At 50.8% G+C, this 16,664-nt stretch overlaps 1 protein-coding gene across 1 annotated transcript; it reads left to right on the top strand.

The window, feature by feature from the left end:
* The first annotated feature begins 1,438 nt into the window (after positions 1-1,438).
* UBE2V1 (ubiquitin conjugating enzyme E2 V1) lies at positions 1,439-13,586 on the top strand. The gene is made up of 4 exons (XM_058036052.1): positions 1,439-1,502; positions 9,387-9,535; positions 11,359-11,484; positions 11,774-13,586. Exons 1-4 carry the CDS (start codon positions 1,481-1,483, stop codon positions 11,918-11,920), a joined length of 444 nt encoding a protein of 147 aa, XP_057892035.1. The 5' UTR covers positions 1,439-1,480; the 3' UTR covers positions 11,921-13,586.
* Positions 13,587-16,664: the final 3,078 nt, after the last annotated feature.

Raw genomic sequence — 16,664 nt, 5'->3', positions numbered from 1 at the left:
TGGTCAGGAGGGCCTTGGAGGAGCATCCCAGGAACAGGGGTGATTGATTCCCTGCTCACATCCCAGGAGCAGGGGTGATTGATTCCCTGCTCACATCCCAGGAGCAGGGGTGATTCCCTGCACACATCCCAGGAGCAGGGATGATTCCTGCTCACATCCCAGGAGCAGGGGTTATTGATTCCCTGCACACATCCCAGGAGCAGGGGTGATCCCTGCACACATCCCAGGAGCAGGGATGATTCCTGCTCACATCCCAGGAGCAGGGGTGATTGATTCCCTGCACACATCCCAGGAGTAGGAGAGATCCCTGCACACATCCCAGGAGCAGGGATGATTCCCTGCTCACATCCCAGGAGCAGGGCTGATCCCTGCTCACATCCCAGGAGCAGGAGAGATCCCTGCACACATCCCAGGAGCAGGGGTGATTGATTCCCTGCTCACATCCCAGGAGCAGGGGTGATTGATTCCCTGCACACATCCCAGGAGCAGGGGTGATTGATTCCCTGCTCACATCCCAGGAGCAGGGGTGATCCCTGCTCACATCCCAGGAGCAGGGGTGATCCCTGCACACATCCCAGGAGCAGGGCTGATCCCTGCACACATGCCAGGAGCAGGGGTGATCCCTCACATGCAGCATGGCACTGCAGAAGCCTCTCATCCAGAGCAGTCTAGGGACACAGTGCTGTAGTAAACTGAGGAGAATTACTGCGGAGTGCCTCACAATCCCACTGGAGGCGTTGGCTCAGGTGTGCTCCTGTCCCTGCGATGCTCCTGACCGAGCAGTGCAGAAGCTGGAGGGAGTGCTGGTTGGCAGCTGTGCAGTGGGTGCTCACCATGCAGCCCCATCCTGCGGAGGCAGTGGGCTCTGCAGTGCTGCCCAGGCCGGGCTCTCGGGCCCTCTGGCTGCTTCTCGTGCTGCCTTTTCCTTGCCTTCCCTTCCTGCTGCCTTGGCCGTGCCGTGAAACGTGCCCGGGTAAATAAACGCAGCGTTGCTGTTCTACAGCAGCTTCCAGGAACAATCTGGGAGGGCTCACTGCACAGCGGGGCTGGAGCTGCCGTGGGGCTCCAGAACGATTTGTTTCGTGATTATTCCGCCTGTTCTCAGGGGCTCTTTTGGGGCTCGGTTTTCTGAGCGTGTGGTGCAAAGCGAAGTGAAGCAGAACTCGTTTCCTTCCCGTTTCTTTTAACTTTTTTTTCGTACTGTGCCGGAAGGGAGCGGGCTGGGGGAAGCTGGGCCGGAGTGTAAGGGGTGCGGCACGCCCGCCATGGCGCGGGTGTCCCGGAGCCCCGGGGCTGCACCGAGCGGCGATAACGCCCGCCCGCGCCGCGGAGCCGCGGGAGCGCCGCCCGTGCACCACAGAGCTCTGCGCGGGCCCGCCCCGCCGCGAGCTCCCCTTAGCGCGCCCGCCCGCGCCCGTGGCCGCAGTTCCCGCGTTGCGGTGACGTCAGGCGGGGGCGGGGCCGGCGGCGGCGGCGCAAGATGGCGGCGACCACGGGCGCGGGTGAGCGGGGCCGGGCCGGGCCGGGCGGCGGGGCCGCGCCGGGGCCGCCTCGTCCCGGGGCGCCCGCGGGGCCACGGCCGGGGACGGCGGGGCGGGAGGCGCCCGGCGGAGGGGCGGCCGCGGCCGGGGGGAGGGGGCGGCGGCGCGGCCCGAGCGGGGCCCGGTGGGGCGGGGGTGGAGCCGTCCCCGCTCCCGTCCGCGGGTCCCGGCGGGCCCGTCCGCGCCTCCCCGGGGCTGCCGAGGGCCCGCGCTGGGAGCGGCCCCGGTGCGGCTCCGGAGGTAGCGGGGGCCCTGCCGGACTCGTGTCCCGGCGCGCCGGAACCGGGCCGGGCGGGCCGCAGCCCGTGGCGGGGCCGGGCCCCGAGCCCCGAGCCCCGGCCGCCGTTCGGGCTCTTGCCCTGCCCCGCTCCTCTCCCGGCCCGGCCCGTGTGGCCAGGGCCGCCCCGAGGCTCTCGGCCGGCGGTCCCAGGCTGTGGCCGGGCTCCGTGGCTGAAATCGGTGCTTTAGGAGCCCTTTTGGCCGCTGGCCTCTGTGCTCCGCGGGAAGCGTGCGGCTCCCGTGCCGAGGCAGGACGCGTGTGCTCCAGCAGCGCTGAATTGTCTGTTCCCTTCAAACCTGCTCCTGTTCCCTTCAAACCTGCTCCACGCCAGCCTTGAGTACTTACACACACTCTCCCTTTGCATTTATCGTTACATATTAAACAAAAATACTGCCACTAGATTTGGAGTGAGGGTTTTTTCTGTTGACATCCTCCAATGAACTTCAGCAGATCCAGTAAATCAGAGTCACTTCTGTTGAGGCAGTTTCATTTTCCTGTTTTCCCAGTCCATGGAGGGTTTCACATGTGCCCCTGTAGTGCTTGTTTCCAAATTGTACCCTCCTAAGTTGGACTGTGCTCACCAGAACGTGGCTGGTGGGGATATAATAGCAATATTTTGGACTTCTTTTTGTACAGATAGTTCTCTGTCAGTGACCACTCATTGGATTTTAAGGATAACCATCGCAACGCACATAATTCATATTAATCAGTTAATAAAAACTCGATGAAGTGCAGTGGTTGCTGTCCTGAGAGCTGTGTTGCAGGTCTGTGTTTGAACGTGTGAGGTGTTGATTAAAGACACAGGAGCTATAGCTTGGAGAAAGGGACCCCTCTTCCCCTGTTAGGTCACGTTCTCCTGCCTGCCCTGCATTCTCCGTGATCCTTTCAAGCTGCTGACTTTGCACTTTGTGTTTGGCTGGAAGAACGAGGCAAATGCTTTCCTTTCCAAGGCAGGGCAGCTCTGTGAGAGAGCTGTTGGGTGCTGATGGAGGGGCAGGTGTGGGACGGGGCTGGGCTGCAGGGACAGGCCTTTGGGACAGGCTGCGGTTAGCCAGCACCTGCTGGCCACCTTGTGCCTGCTGCGCCGTTCCCTTGTCCCCTGGGTTTGTGACAGGGCTTGTTCCCAGCTGTCTCGTGTCCCCGGTGCTGGCAGCAGGGCCGCAGTGTGGGCACACAGCTGCTCTGGGTGACTTACAGAGCCGTGCTGCAGGAGCGCTGCATGTCTGCAGCAAACCCTGCACTCAGGCTGGAGCTCAGGGGCTGCCCTCAGAGCACTCTGCAGTGCTGGGCAAGGACAGACAGACAGACAGTTCCCGTGCTGGTGGCAAGGGCAGCCCGGGAGCTGGCAGTGGCACTGCAGTGCAGCTCTGTGGGTCCCTGCAGGGCAGGCATGGCCTGGCACAGCCTGGGGGCTGCAGGTGAGCCCTCCCTGGGGGCTTGGGAACGTGCCTCAGGCCTGCCTGCACTCATCTGGGAAGAACAGAGTGCTAAAACTGGATTTGTGCAGTCTTAGTGTGTTTGTATTTGTCTGTAAAGCACTGGAATATTTATGATATCTTGAGTTCATGGTGGTTTAGCAATGGAGCCAACACTCATATTGAAGATGAAAAATGCTCATCTGTCTTCAAAAGCAGCTACTGACCCACAGGAAGAAGTGGTAACAAATGTCCCTGTAACCTAAAAAAGTCATAGGGCTGGTCCTGGCAATTAGACAGGTAGGTAGATTAGCTATTTGTATCTATTTGGCACGTAGAAGTTATGAGCAGGGGGAAAAACCCAACCCTCAGCCTGGAAGGGTGTTAGGGTGTGGGGTCCATCTGTACCACTGACAGAGGGGAAGCCTGTGCTGCTGATGGTGTGGGTTTCCCACACACCCCATTACATATGAACAAAGAGTTGGCTTTAATGGCTTTAATGAGGGTGTTTATAGGAGACTCCGCTCTGTGTGTCCATCCCACAGACTGAGGTGTCCTGCAGGAGTGCCCAGCTGCCATAGGTGGTCCAGCAGGAATCCAGGGGTTCCTCAGGGGCTCTGCACTGGCTGGGCTGCACTTGCACCACGGTGCTGAACTGCAGTTTGGGTTTTACAGTGAGTCAAACCCATCTGTGCTGGCTGGGGATGGTGTTTCTGTAGCTTTCACCCTGGGAAGGGTTTAATGACCTCACTTAACCCACTTTCACAGTTCACTGTAGTGGGTCTATTGCAGGGCTGTGTTTACTAACAGCCTGGGAGTGCTGAGTAGTATAATGGTTTGCCCACATCTAAGCTTTTCCAGGTCTGAGGAGGGTGGAGAACTGCACAAAAACCAGTCCTTGGATGTATGGCTGTGACAATACTGGTACATGGGGCTTAATGCTCCTAAGAGGGGAGAGCAGACAGTGGGGTTAGTGCAGTGTATTGAAAGTGTCTGTAAGCCTGAAACATTGGGGTTAGTGTAATGTATTAAAAGTGTCTGTTTGTAAGCCTGAAACGTTGGGGTTGGTGCAGTGTGTTAAGGATGTCTGTTTCTAACCCTGAAACGTTGGGGTTGGTGCAATGTGTTAAGAATGTCTGTTTCTAACCCTGAAACGTTGGGGTTGGTGCAGTGTGTTAAAAGTGTCTGTCTGTAAGCCTGAAGCGTCCCTGTGCACTCCAAGGGATGCTGGTGAGAAGCACAGGAGAGGGGCAGTGGCAGTGTTGCACAGTACAGGTGGCTCCTTGGAGTCACAGCAGTCATCCTCATCTCAGAGGAAGCATTGCCAGCACCAGGGGCTCTCTGGGACTCTAAGTGAAAGACTCGAGGATAGGGGAAAAGTAACTGAAAAGAAAATATCTTGGTACCTGTCTGCATCATCAGAGTGGAAATTGTGACTGTAAAGACAGTGCAAGAAATCCAAAGTTCCTGTCTCCTGAAAGCTTTTGTGACAATTGCTGAAAGCCTTTTGTTTGGTTTAAGTATTCCATCACTTCAGAAACTTTATATACCATGGTGACAAGGAATGGCTTGTGTATTTTTTACTGTCCTAGTGCTGCCGGGATTAGCTGTCCAATTCATTATCTGCAGTCAATGCAAAGACATGAAACACAGACTGGAAAGGATGTAATTAAGGCTGAGTATCAAATACACAGAAACAAGCAACAGAAAGTATTTTAATATATTGAGCAACAGAGGTGTTTAAAGCTGTTGGATTTCAGCTCACTCGAGTGACAGTACATCAGGAACTAGTATAGAAAGCAGAATTTAAATTGTCCAGAAAGGCCAGATTGATAAGTTGCTTGTTACAGTGAAGATGTGGAAAAACCTTCAGTAAAGGACAGTTCCTCTCCTCAGAGCCCCATTTTCTGGGTGCTTTGCTGAGGTGTGCTGTGCCCCTGCCTGTGCTTTAGTCCTGAAGAGAAATGCTTGTAATTCGATCTCACTTTAGAAAGGAGAGAAACAGGTTGTTGAAGTTTTTGAGAGGTGTGATTTTTGTTCTGCTGCCACTGCTCAGAAGGATTGGAGGAGAGGATCTCCCCAAGGCACATGGGCTGCCTGCTTTCACAGTGCTGTTCTCAGCCTCACAAAGTGTCCGGATGTGAAATGGCTTTGGCTGTGTGACTGAGCAAAATGGAGATGGAAAAGTGAGTAAGAGGCGAAAAATCTCAGCCTGATAAGATCACTCTTAAACTTGTTGCAAGACACATTCAGTTGTGTATCTGTGTCTTTAGTAGTGCTGCATGAAAAGGTAAATCTGAGAGTGCTTTAAGACCTTTAAAAGTCCAAGCTGGCATTGCACTGTCATTGAGGATAATTCTGTTTTTCCTTTAGTGGGACTCTGACCAGGTCACCCAGTCAGTGCAGTTACGATTTAGCTTTCACTGGTTTGTTGTTGTGATTAATAGTGAGTATCTCCTATTGCTCTGAAATAGGTTTTCAGTTCCATTTATGGAGTATTTCTGTGAGGTTAGGCAAGCTCCAAGTGAAGCAGTTACTGAGATATTACTGTATTTATGTTTCAAATGAAGCTGCTATTTGAGAGTCATCTTGAACTGTAGTGAAGGCAAAATTACAATGCATAACTGAAAGTACCTTAGACAAGCTGATTACTTTTTAATTGCCTCTCACTTTATTTAGGCTTTCTTGTGTTAACTGAAGAGCTCTTAGAAAACCAGGTTGGTTTGGTTAGTGCCAAGGAAGGCTCCATTGCTACACTGAGAGGGTTATGCAAGATATTTACTGGGAGGTGGGAGGAGGAAACCCCAGAGACTCCTGGTGCTGTCAGGGGGCACAGGACATCTGACTCTGCAGCTGCCATGCTTCAGCATGGACATCAATGGCAAGTACTGTGTGTGCCTAGGACAGATCTGGCCACTTTCTAGGAATCTGGGTGGGCAGCAAGCACGATGGGGATGTGTTTGTGTATGATCACAAGTGATAAAGTTCCTGTGAGGTTTGGGTCCCAGCAGGATGTGGTGGCAGACCATGAGTGCTCCAGGCCCCTGCAAATGAGGAGGAGATGGGGTTGCCTTAATGGCCTGGTGCCTCTTTCCAGCCTGACCAGAAGGGTGAATCTGGTCTTTATTCTGCCTTGCTTAAGGGAAGTTTATTTATATAAAGCATTTATGGTTATATAGGCATAATATTTTATATTAATATGTGTGATTCTGTTGAATGAATTTCCTGAGAATGTGTCAGGGAGGGAGCTGAATTGGCACCTTCTGTGGTAGCTGAGGTGATGGTCCTTCATGTTACACCCTGAGCTTTAGAATAGGGGTAACACACGTTAAAAAGCAGCAATGCTGTGTGCCAAGGTCATCTCTTGTGAAGTCACCAGTTATCTGCCATGACCATTTTCTTTTCCGTGCAGTGCATAGAGCTCCCATCTGTGTCCTTGCCTGTGGGTTCCTGTGAGTGAGCACTCGCTGCTGTGAGCCATTTCCGTGTGGCAGGAGTGCTGCTCGCTGTGACTCGCCAGCTCTCCGGAGACCTCACACTTCCACGGAATCTGAAATCCTGTGTGACTCTTTTATGGCTCTGATTCATGCTGCATTCATGCTGAATCACAGCAGCTGGATCTGGGGAGAGCTCAGCAATTAAGTTGCCTTCTCTTCCCGTAAGGTTGTAAAGCCAAGCCCAGCTCTGGGTAGCAATGTGAGAACTAAGGCTGCCTTTCAGTCCTGCTTGTGGCTGCTCAAATATGTACGTGATGATGTCATTTTTAATTACACGCTCACTTAAAGATTCCTGCCTGGCTCAGTGAGCAGGGTGTGATGCTCAGAGGGATCACTCAGAGTTGATGCTCAGAGGAAGGGTGGATGGGCAATACTTTTTGTTTTCTTCTTTGCTGAGTGGCCTGTGTCTGCCCTAAAGCCGATTGCTCCTGGGTTATTTAGCTTGGTCTCAGTAAATACCTGTCAGTTGTCTTTGCACCACTGATAGCTATGAAGTGATGTGATTAAGGAGCGAGGCACAGACTGAGATGATGCTTGTTAAGGATTGTGATGTTGTGGTGTGGAAGTGAGAGCATTCTGTGGCATCCGTGTGACTCCAGATGAGTCTTCCCCTGGCTCCAGCTGATGGCTGCTCTGGCTGGGGCTGTGATAAGAGCCACAGGGTTTCCTCTGTGGCCCCCCCTGCCTTGGGGAAGAGCTGCTGGGCCCCTCCAGAAGGACCTGCTGTTTGCCCCTCTCCCCTGGCCCTTTTTGCCCAGGGCACCAGCAGGCAGGGCTGCAGCCCAGACAGCAGCTTAGCTGTGAGTCATTCCCCATCGGCAGCTCTCCCTGCATCCACTGCAGCAAAAGCAGGGAAATGGGTGAGCTGTGTGCAGGCAGAGGTTGCACCTTGTCCTTCAGCTCGTGCTCCGTGGCTCGTGTCCCCCAGCTCTCTTACCCCAGGTGTGGGAGCCGGGCTGCTCTGCCTCCCCAAACCACAGCACAGAGGGCGTTGGGATACAATTACAAACGGGTGGCTCTGTGTCACGGCTCAGGTGTGACCGGCAGACTCGAGCCCTTGTGTCTGGGGCACACAGGATACACACTGCACAACTTAAACATTTTGTGGGAGAGTAAATGTGGAGTTAGTCGTGCAGGGGATGTGGCAGTGGTGCCCAGGAGGTCCCATTGCCACCCAGGGTCGGGGCTCGGGCAGTCTCATGGCAATGGCTTTACTGGCCCCAGCTGACTCATTTCCTTTCACAACTACGAGTTGTGCTGCTCAGCAGCCATGGAAACAGCAGGGTCTGGCTGGGAGGGGATTTGGCAGGGAGCTGTGCTCAGCAGCCCCCGGGTGCGAGGTCTGGTTCTGCCAGCGCAGGGCTGGTGTCTGCTGGATGAGTTCTGTGCTGCTGCTGCAGCTGGGACTGAGCCCTGCTGCCCAGGGTGCTCTTGGATGTGATCACCTTAGATGGGTATCCACTTCCTTTAGTCACTTGCTGGCTTGGTTTCTTTGATGCATGCTTTGTAGTGAATGACATTTGGACACCTCTGATTATGCAGCAAAATCATCTCTGCCACTGCATTTCCTTAGATCATTCATATATTTCAAGGAGAGTTTAAAACTGCCAGATCCTCTGTATTCAGTGCATGGCTAAGGAGTGCTCCATGGGCTGCAGGTGGATCTCTGCTTCCCCAGGGGCATCTCTGCCCGTCCTTCCCTGGCCTTGGTGTGTGCACAGCTGTTCCTCTGGCACAGTCTCACTCTCTCTCCAGCTGCTCCTGTGCAGTAACTTTGTCCCTTCCCGAACACTGCATCCCAGCAGTGCTGATGTCCCGGGCCTTGGCCAGCACTGGATCCGTCCTGGAGCTGGGGCACAGACCCCAGCTGAGGAGCAGCAGTGGCTCAAGTGCAGTTCTCTGTGGTGCCTGGGGTGCAGATACCTTGAGGAGCAGTGAGACCCACTGTGGCCTGAGTTCAGGGTCCTCCTTCACCATGGCCTTGGTGTGTGACCTTGGCTGTGCCACCAAAGCTCTCTGGGCCATTGTTTTCCATTCATGTAATGGGGAGAAGGAAATCTCCCTGGTTTGCTGTCTGCTTTGAGGAGAAGTGTGCCAGCAATTACAAAGTGCTGAAATTCCTTGGTGGTGCAGGTCACAAGTACAAAGGATGCTATTGCTGCTGACAAAGCCCACTTCAATTAACTTCAGATTAACCTACTAATGTTATGAAAGAGTTTTATTTGCTTTGAAAGGTATTTTTAAAGCTCTGAGTGAGTCAACTGCTGTCAAGCCTCTCATGGTGTCATTTTGTAGAAACTTCTAAATTTTTATACTATAAATCATAAAGACAAGTGCTAATTAGAGCTCCACAATACTGCGTCTACCTTTGAGGGAACAGAGATTTCCTTTCATTTTACTGCCTGTTGTAACATGTGGCCTGTCAGCCTTCTGGAATGTTTATTTGGGGATACCTTGATTCTGCTTGTAAAATCCAAGCTAAATATGGGAATAGCTTTTTTGTAACGTTGAAATATTGTCATTCACAAAGTGGTATTTTCATGGTTTTGCCCAAAATGTGATCTGCAGAATGATCAAAAGTGTCAGGAAAATTACTCTAGCTTTTTTTCTTTACAAGATTTCTCAACTGAAAGTATTTTTCTGATTGTTTCAGGAGTAAAAGTTCCTCGTAATTTTCGTCTTTTGGAAGAACTTGAAGAAGGTCAGAAGGGAGTAGGGGACGGAACAGTTAGCTGGGGCCTTGAAGATGATGAAGATATGACACTTACGAGATGGACAGGAATGATTATTGGGCCTCCAAGAGTAAGTGTCCACTTAAATACTAAAATAGTACTGTTACATTTTTTCCCCTTCTCCTAACTTCACCACTGAAGTCAACAATAAACAAAAGGCAAATGAGTGAAAAAACACTTTAGGAAGTGATTTATGTTGAAGTTCTTTGTAGTAATGCATTTCATGTATCTATATGGCTTTTTGCTTATAATTTGCAACATTTTGGTGCCTTTCTCTGGTTAGTTCTGTTATATTTGTTTCTGTTATATTAGTTCTGTTATATTTCTTTATATTTGCAGATTCAGTAAGATATAGCTTTCAAGATCCCAGAATTCTAACATGCTGAACCCTTGAATCCAGCAAGGTTCAGAGCCCCTCAGCCAGTGAGGTTCCAAAGGGAGCTGCTGCAGGTGCCAGGGGATGCTCTGTGCTGGTTTTTCTGCTGCTCCTGTTCAGTTTATGGGGTGCTGTTTATTGCAGCAGCACTGACAGCTCTTGTAGAATTTCAGCTGACTGAGGAAACTCAAATTTTAGTGTTTTCAGTCTCTTCTCTGAATGTCCTCTCCCAAAGCAGCATCTAATCATGCAGCTGGTCTTTGTTTGAGTATTGTTGTATTCCCAGCCCCATTGAACTGTGGGTTTACCCTCTAGTAGTGAACTTGAGGACTTCATTGTGTGCCTGTGTTCTAAAACCAGAACTTGTCTGTTGTCTCCAGTTTCACTGTTCTGTTTCCTTAATATCCTTTGATGGAGTGCAGGTAGCCAATTCTCCTTCCTGCAATGGCAGATGTCTTCTACAGCTGGCCTCAGTATCATTTCTCAGTAATTCCAGGGGTCATTATATGAAAATCTTCACAGACCTTTAATCATGTTCCTGCTCTCTGTTCCCATTCTGTCAGTTGCCTCTTCTGACACACAGAGAGGTTATACAAGAACATGTATTATGAAGGCATTACACATGCAGTGTTTTCTGTCTCACCCAGAAGTGTTGTTTACTGTTGTCTGCCTTTGCTAATCTCTCCCCAGTCACGAGCATTTCATTTGTTTATGATGTACCCAAATTGTTTTCTAGAACAGCATTTGATTTTAGAACACTTGGAAAGTGCTAATGAGCCTGCATTAAGGCTGTGAAGAAAGCTCACTGTGTGCCTAGGGTTTATGGAAAATTTAAACAACCTTGAAATCTAATTTAGAAAATTAAATAGGAATTGAAATGTGCAAACAGGAGCGTGCAGCCTTGCCAGCAGTGACGGAAGTTTGCAGATCTTGTCGTGCTGCAAACCAAGGGCCATCACAGCAGAGGAGTCAGCTCTGCCTCTCCCGTTTTCCTGACACACTTAGGAATACAGATCTTCTTGCCAGATATGTTGGGACTTCTTTTGAGCGTCTTGCTGAGTCCTGTTTCCCTCTGGGTGGGAAGCAGGAGCAGATGGGAGGATGTTGTGCTGGATTCCAGTGGGAAGAAGGAGCAGCTGTGCAGAGCTGCGTTCCCGAGTGCTGCTGCCCCAGCTGTCGTGCAGGGTGTGGCATCCCCAGGCTGTGAGTGATGTCCCTCAGGCAGGAGTCACCTTGCTGGCAGGGGCACTGTCACAGCTGCACCTTGACCTGCGCTGTTCTGCTCTGGCTGTGCACAGAGCACCCAGACCAGCAGAGCTGTTACCCTGCAGGAACATTTGATACTCTGAACACTGAGAAATGAACTCCAAACAGGGAGCCAGCATAGCATCCACGCGGCTGCCCACACTTTGGTAGCTCCCGTGTTCCTAAAGTTGCCACTGCTTTAACCAAATGCTTATTGAACTGCCTGATGTAATTGTTTCTCCCTTTCTTTTCCCCCTTTCTTTTCCCCTCAGACAATTTATGAAAACAGAATATACAGCCTTAAAATAGAATGTGGGCCTAAGTATCCAGAAGCACCTCCATTTGTAAGATTTGTAACAAAAATTAATATGAATGGAGTAAATAGTTCTAATGGAGTGGTAAGTTTTTCGCTTTTATTCATTTTAATGTTGGGGTTTTGTGCAGTTCCAAAGCTTTGTTTATACTTGTGGCTTGCCTAGCTCCTCATTGCTTGTGATGCCCTTTGTTGGAGAAGGAAAGGGGGTAGAAGGGAAGTGGACAAGTGGAGATTTATTATGCTTTTAGGAAAACACTTGCTTTTGATTTCTCCCACTCAGATTTCATGTGGGATCTTTAGTTGGGGGTGGGGGGAGTTATGTGTAACCAGTGCACTAATTCTGACAGGAATGGTCTTTTTGTCTGTTTTAGGTGGACCCCAGAGCCATATCAGTCCTAGCAAAATGGCAGAATTCTTATAGTATCAAAGTTGTTCTGCAAGAGCTTCGGCGTCTAATGATGTCTAAAGAAAATATGAAACTTCCTCAGCCACCTGAAGGACAATGTTACAGCAATTAATTAAAAAAAAAAACCAACATGCCCCCCCTTATTCAATTTAAGCTGTCTTCATTTTCCACAGTAGTAAATTTTCTAGATGCATCTTGTAGACCTCAAAATACTGGAAAGGAAGTTCCCATTCAAAGGAAGTTTTTCTTGAGATACTGTAAATGATACTAATTTTTTTTTTTTCATTTGAAATATAAGTTGTGCTATAACAAATAATCCTGTCGTGTAACCACTGTCCACATAGCTGAACTTCTGGTATCAGGAAAAGTCTATTTAAATTTATTACTGTCAAGACCAGTGTGGCACATCCAACTTAACTGTGAAAGGATCCATCCCACAATCACCTTGCTGTGTGTCTGGCCTGGGTTATTTTTTTCTTTCTCTCTCTTTTGCAATAGAGTCGAAGCTCAGGGCTATTTATTAGAGTAGACACAAAGGTTTTTGCTTCCAGTACTACACTGGGCTGTATGGACTACTACTGGGGATGTGTGCTAACCTCAGTCATCCCTCCCTTTGTGCTCGCTCTAGTAAAGGCTGAATGTGACTGTGGTCGTTTTTGGGTTTTTATTGTTTTTTTAAATGCCCTGATAATCTGGGCCAAGCTTTCCTTCTTTCCTTTGGCCAAGGCATAGATTGTATTTCTCTTCCTGGTCTCCCTCACCAGTGATGTGAGCTTTGGGTGAGGGATTCAGGGTTCTTTTTATCTCTTCCCTCTTCCCCTCTTTTTAGTGGGGGTGCTGCTTTCTTTTTGCCCCATTTGGTGACTCTTCTCACCCCTGGCCCAGGGGTGAGCGTCGGGGCAATAACTTGACCTGTTCCCTCCTGCTTATCGTTTTGGTTTTGCAACAAATTTAGTCTTCACCAGCCTGGGAAACAAGAGTATCTGTTCTGCTGGCAAGCGTGGGTTTTCCCTTCCCTCCGGCACTGCTGCCACACCGCCAAGCTGGCCACGGCCGGCCGTGCTCTTAGATAGGCTTTGACGTGGGGAAAAGAGCAGTAATTTACCAGGATTGCCCAAAGTTCTGCTGCCAAGCCTCACTGGGGGACACTCTGCACCCAGAGGTTCTGAACACGCTCCGGGTACCCTCGAATCACTGTGCTTTGGTGCTTTGGATTGACCCGAGAATGTTAATTAACAAAACGTTGCACTTGCATTTGCCCCTCCTAAAGATGTAACAACCACAGACAAATCAAATCCGGGCGGTAGATTTCATTAGGGCTCTGTAAGTCTTAGAAATCTCTTCAGTGAAGGTTTTGGGGAAGCGGTGGCACAGCAGATTAAGGACCTTGATTGGCTTTGCATCCTGGCAAATCACTGCCTTTTCTGGTTTACTCTTCCGGACCACTAACTGCTGCAATGTGGATGCAAGCTTACAGGAAACCAACCTAGTGTGTCCTAAGTTTTATGAAAAATTCAGTGTTTGTGTAAAAAAAAAAAATAAAAGAAAAAATAAGGAAAAAAAAGAAAAGAGTAAAAATAAACACATTTTAAAGCAGCAGCTGTCAAGTCAATGAACAATTGATGTTTCCATTAACTTCTGAGGAAAATATTAGTTGTAAGGATTTAACATCCTCTGTACTGAAAGTTTAACATAACAGTATTCCATAAGCAGCCTTTTTATTGTATCAGACCATTGCCTGATTTTAATATAATAAAAAGTGTGCATTAATATTAGAAGGCTTTAATTGTATTTATGTTTAAAATTTTGATCCCTTATGGAATTCTTGATTTGTTGGAAGTACCTTCCTACAGATCAGGTTTAGCTGACAGTCTGTAACCTGGCGGTGAAAGGCAATTGTCTCTATCCAGCTGCTGCTGCTGCTGTGCCAAGGAGCATCTGTAGTTTGGTGTAAGCCTCAGGCTGCCCCTCAGGCCCTTGGTAGCATCAGGTGAGGCCCAGGGGCTGCCAGGGGTTCCTGGTGCTGTGCTGGAGTCCGAGCAGATGGAATCCCTCTGCAGCTGCACGTTACACTGCCTGTCAAGGTCAAGGAGTGTTTCACAACCCCACATTCCCAGTGTTTTCCTCTGATAGTGAAGAGTATCTGCCTGCAACACGCCCTGCAACAAGCTGAGCCTCCCTCCCAGTCTGGGTAAAAACAAGGCTGTGGAATGTTGGCCCTTTCCCAGTGTGAAGTGTCTGGAGATTGCTGGAAGGTCCTGGCGCATTCACGGCAGCGGTGGGCTGAAACAAGGTTCTTCCTGGGCTGGGGATGGAGCAGGGAATGGCCTTGTGATGCTCTGTGGCACTGGCTGCTGGTGTCTGGGCTGGAGTGAGCACTGCCGGCTCCCGGGGCAGCCCCAGGGTGTCTGAAGAGAACGGAACTAACACCGTGTGTGTTTGTTTCAAATAGCTTGGTGTCAGAGGTGGTAAATGGGCATTGAACAACGTGATAATTACAGTGGGCTGCTTGATTGTCTCTTTTTCAGGGTGCCCATGCCCTCCTTGCGAGGTTGTGGTTGGTGCATGTTTGGGACCTCCCTGAACCTTCTTACTTCAAGTAATGGTTTTAAAGCCGTTAAATCGTCGGGTTTGCTTTGCAAGCTGTACAGGTGAGAGTGTCCCGCCCTGGCTGGGAGTTGGGAACTGTGCTGGCAGGAGCCACCTGCTCACAGCCTCAGCCAAAGCTGGATGCTGCTTTAGAGAAAAGGGTTCACTGTGGCTGTTCTCCCCCAGGAGCTGCGCTCTCCGGACACCTCAGAGCTGCCTTGCTGTTCCCACAACCAAGCAGGGCAGTGTGGGATAAAATCTGCTTGGGAGTGAGCTGCCGTTGGAGCTGCACAGTGCTCTGTCAGCGTGTGTCACCTGTGAGGGGAAGGCACTGTTCACCCCAGGCTGCTGCTTGTTGGAGCTCCAGAAATGAGGTGTGCAAACAAAGCCTGTCACCTGTGCTTACCCAAACTCTGGCAGCGCCCAGCAAGGTGCTCAGGTGATCCTGCCGGCCCTCAGTCTGTGTCCCAGCCCACTGCCTCTTCAGAGACACCTGTGAAGGCACAATGAATTAAGTAAGGGCATTGGCCATGAAACAAACGTGCTTGGAGCAGGTGCTGCTGGGGTGGCTGAGCAGCGCTTAGGGGAGGCTGCTCTGAGCCGGACCCCCCTGCCCTGTGCCCGCTGTGCAGAGGCTCCCTGAGCCCACGGGGAGTCCCTGAGCCAGCTGTGTGCCCGCAGAGGGTCCCTGGTGCTGCCCTGTGCCCGCAGAGGGTCCCTGGTGCTGCCCTGTGCCCACGGGGAGCTCCTGCTCTGCCCAGTGCCCGCACAGCCCCCGCAGCGCTCTCGGGCCGGGCAGAGCGGGACGGCAGAGGGAGCCCCAGGGCTGCCCAAGGCTTTGGGCGCTGCTGCTGCTGCTGCTGCTGCTGCTCGGGTTACGGGCACGGCCTCTTGTGAGAACCGCTTCTGTTTGTCCAAACCGCTTCTGTTTGTCCAAACCGCTTCAGTTCGAGACGCCTGTGTGCGGCGCCTGTCCCACTGACGGGCTGGGGAAACACCAGCACCCAGGGAGACCTGAGTTGTTAATGAAGACTAATGGTGGTTTGCTTCTTGGTGTGCCGGAATTAAGCTCTCTGTGTAGGGAGTATGTGCTCAAGTGTGCCCTTTCTGCTCTCTTACAACCCTGTGCAGTGCTTTGTATTTGAAATTTCAGTGTCTCCCACTGTCATCACAGTAACAATTCTGAAGCCAGGCTGTCTTCAGCTGCTCTGTGAGACACTGATGTTGTCATGGGACTGGGACACAGAGCAGGAGGAGCAGCCGTGCCCCTCGGCCCTGGCACACCCTGCCCAAGGGCAGCTCGGGGGCTCCATCGCAGAGCCCTCAGCCCCGTGGGGCTGCAGGCTGGGTGTGAGCAGGGCAGAGCCCCGAGCTGTGGCACCAAACCCCGGCTGGGCAGGGGATGTGCTCCTGCTCCCCTGCCAGAGCACTGCCAGGGCTGTGGGAGCTCTTGGTGGCTCACCTTGGTGCAGGAATTGGCCATTCAGCCTCTGAGGTGGGTGCTTTTCCTGCAGGACAGTGTTTGCTGCACAAGGAACAGCACAGTGGGTCCAGTGTGTTTGTTCAATCTGGCACCGACATGCCCTGCCACAGGGGAGTTCCAGTTCTGCAGGTACCTGCAAATGGGTCTGCATCAGGCTCTACCTACCTTGAGCAGAAGGAAACTGAAGAGAAATTGATACTGATCATCTTAACATCTAAACGTTTTTACTTACTATTTTATGTTTAAGGAGGATTTTCTGATGGCTAAGGGTTTTCCTGTCAGTGGAATTGCCATGTTGCATTAATCTTGGCTAATGTGCTCTCCCAGTGCTCTCTAACCTGGCTGCTGACTGAGATTCAGGTCCCTTAATAGCTCCTGGTTTCCCTGGCCATGCTGTACACATTGCTGGAGAATGTGCTGAAGCCTGCGAGGAGCCCCAGTAAAGGCAAATTTAATTCAGGCACATGCTTAAGTGCTTTGTTGGACCAGAGCCAGCGTGCTCAGCCTCTGCTAGGAAAGAGGATTTCTTACTTGTTGAGCATCTTCTTCCTTGTCCTCCCTTCTTGGTGCTGCATCCCTGGTGCTTGTGCCTTTACCTTTTCCCTGATTTCTCCCACATCTGTTGTCACAAAAAAGTAAAGTGCAGAAGAAGATGTTGAGGATAGGGAGATAAGCTGAATGCTCATCATTTTATATCTGTCAAGCATTTTGTCACCTTTCTTCATTCTTATCTTCTTTTGAATAAAGCCTACAAAGGGTTTTCAGAAATGTGGGTCCTGTCCTA

This window comes from Melospiza georgiana, chromosome 17, assembly GCF_028018845.1.
Source record: "Melospiza georgiana isolate bMelGeo1 chromosome 17, bMelGeo1.pri, whole genome shotgun sequence".
In the NCBI taxonomy this organism is placed as follows: domain Eukaryota; kingdom Metazoa; phylum Chordata; class Aves; order Passeriformes; family Passerellidae; genus Melospiza; species Melospiza georgiana.
Note: the sequence above shows the minus strand (reverse complement) of the source record. Positions and strands in the feature narration are given on the sequence as shown.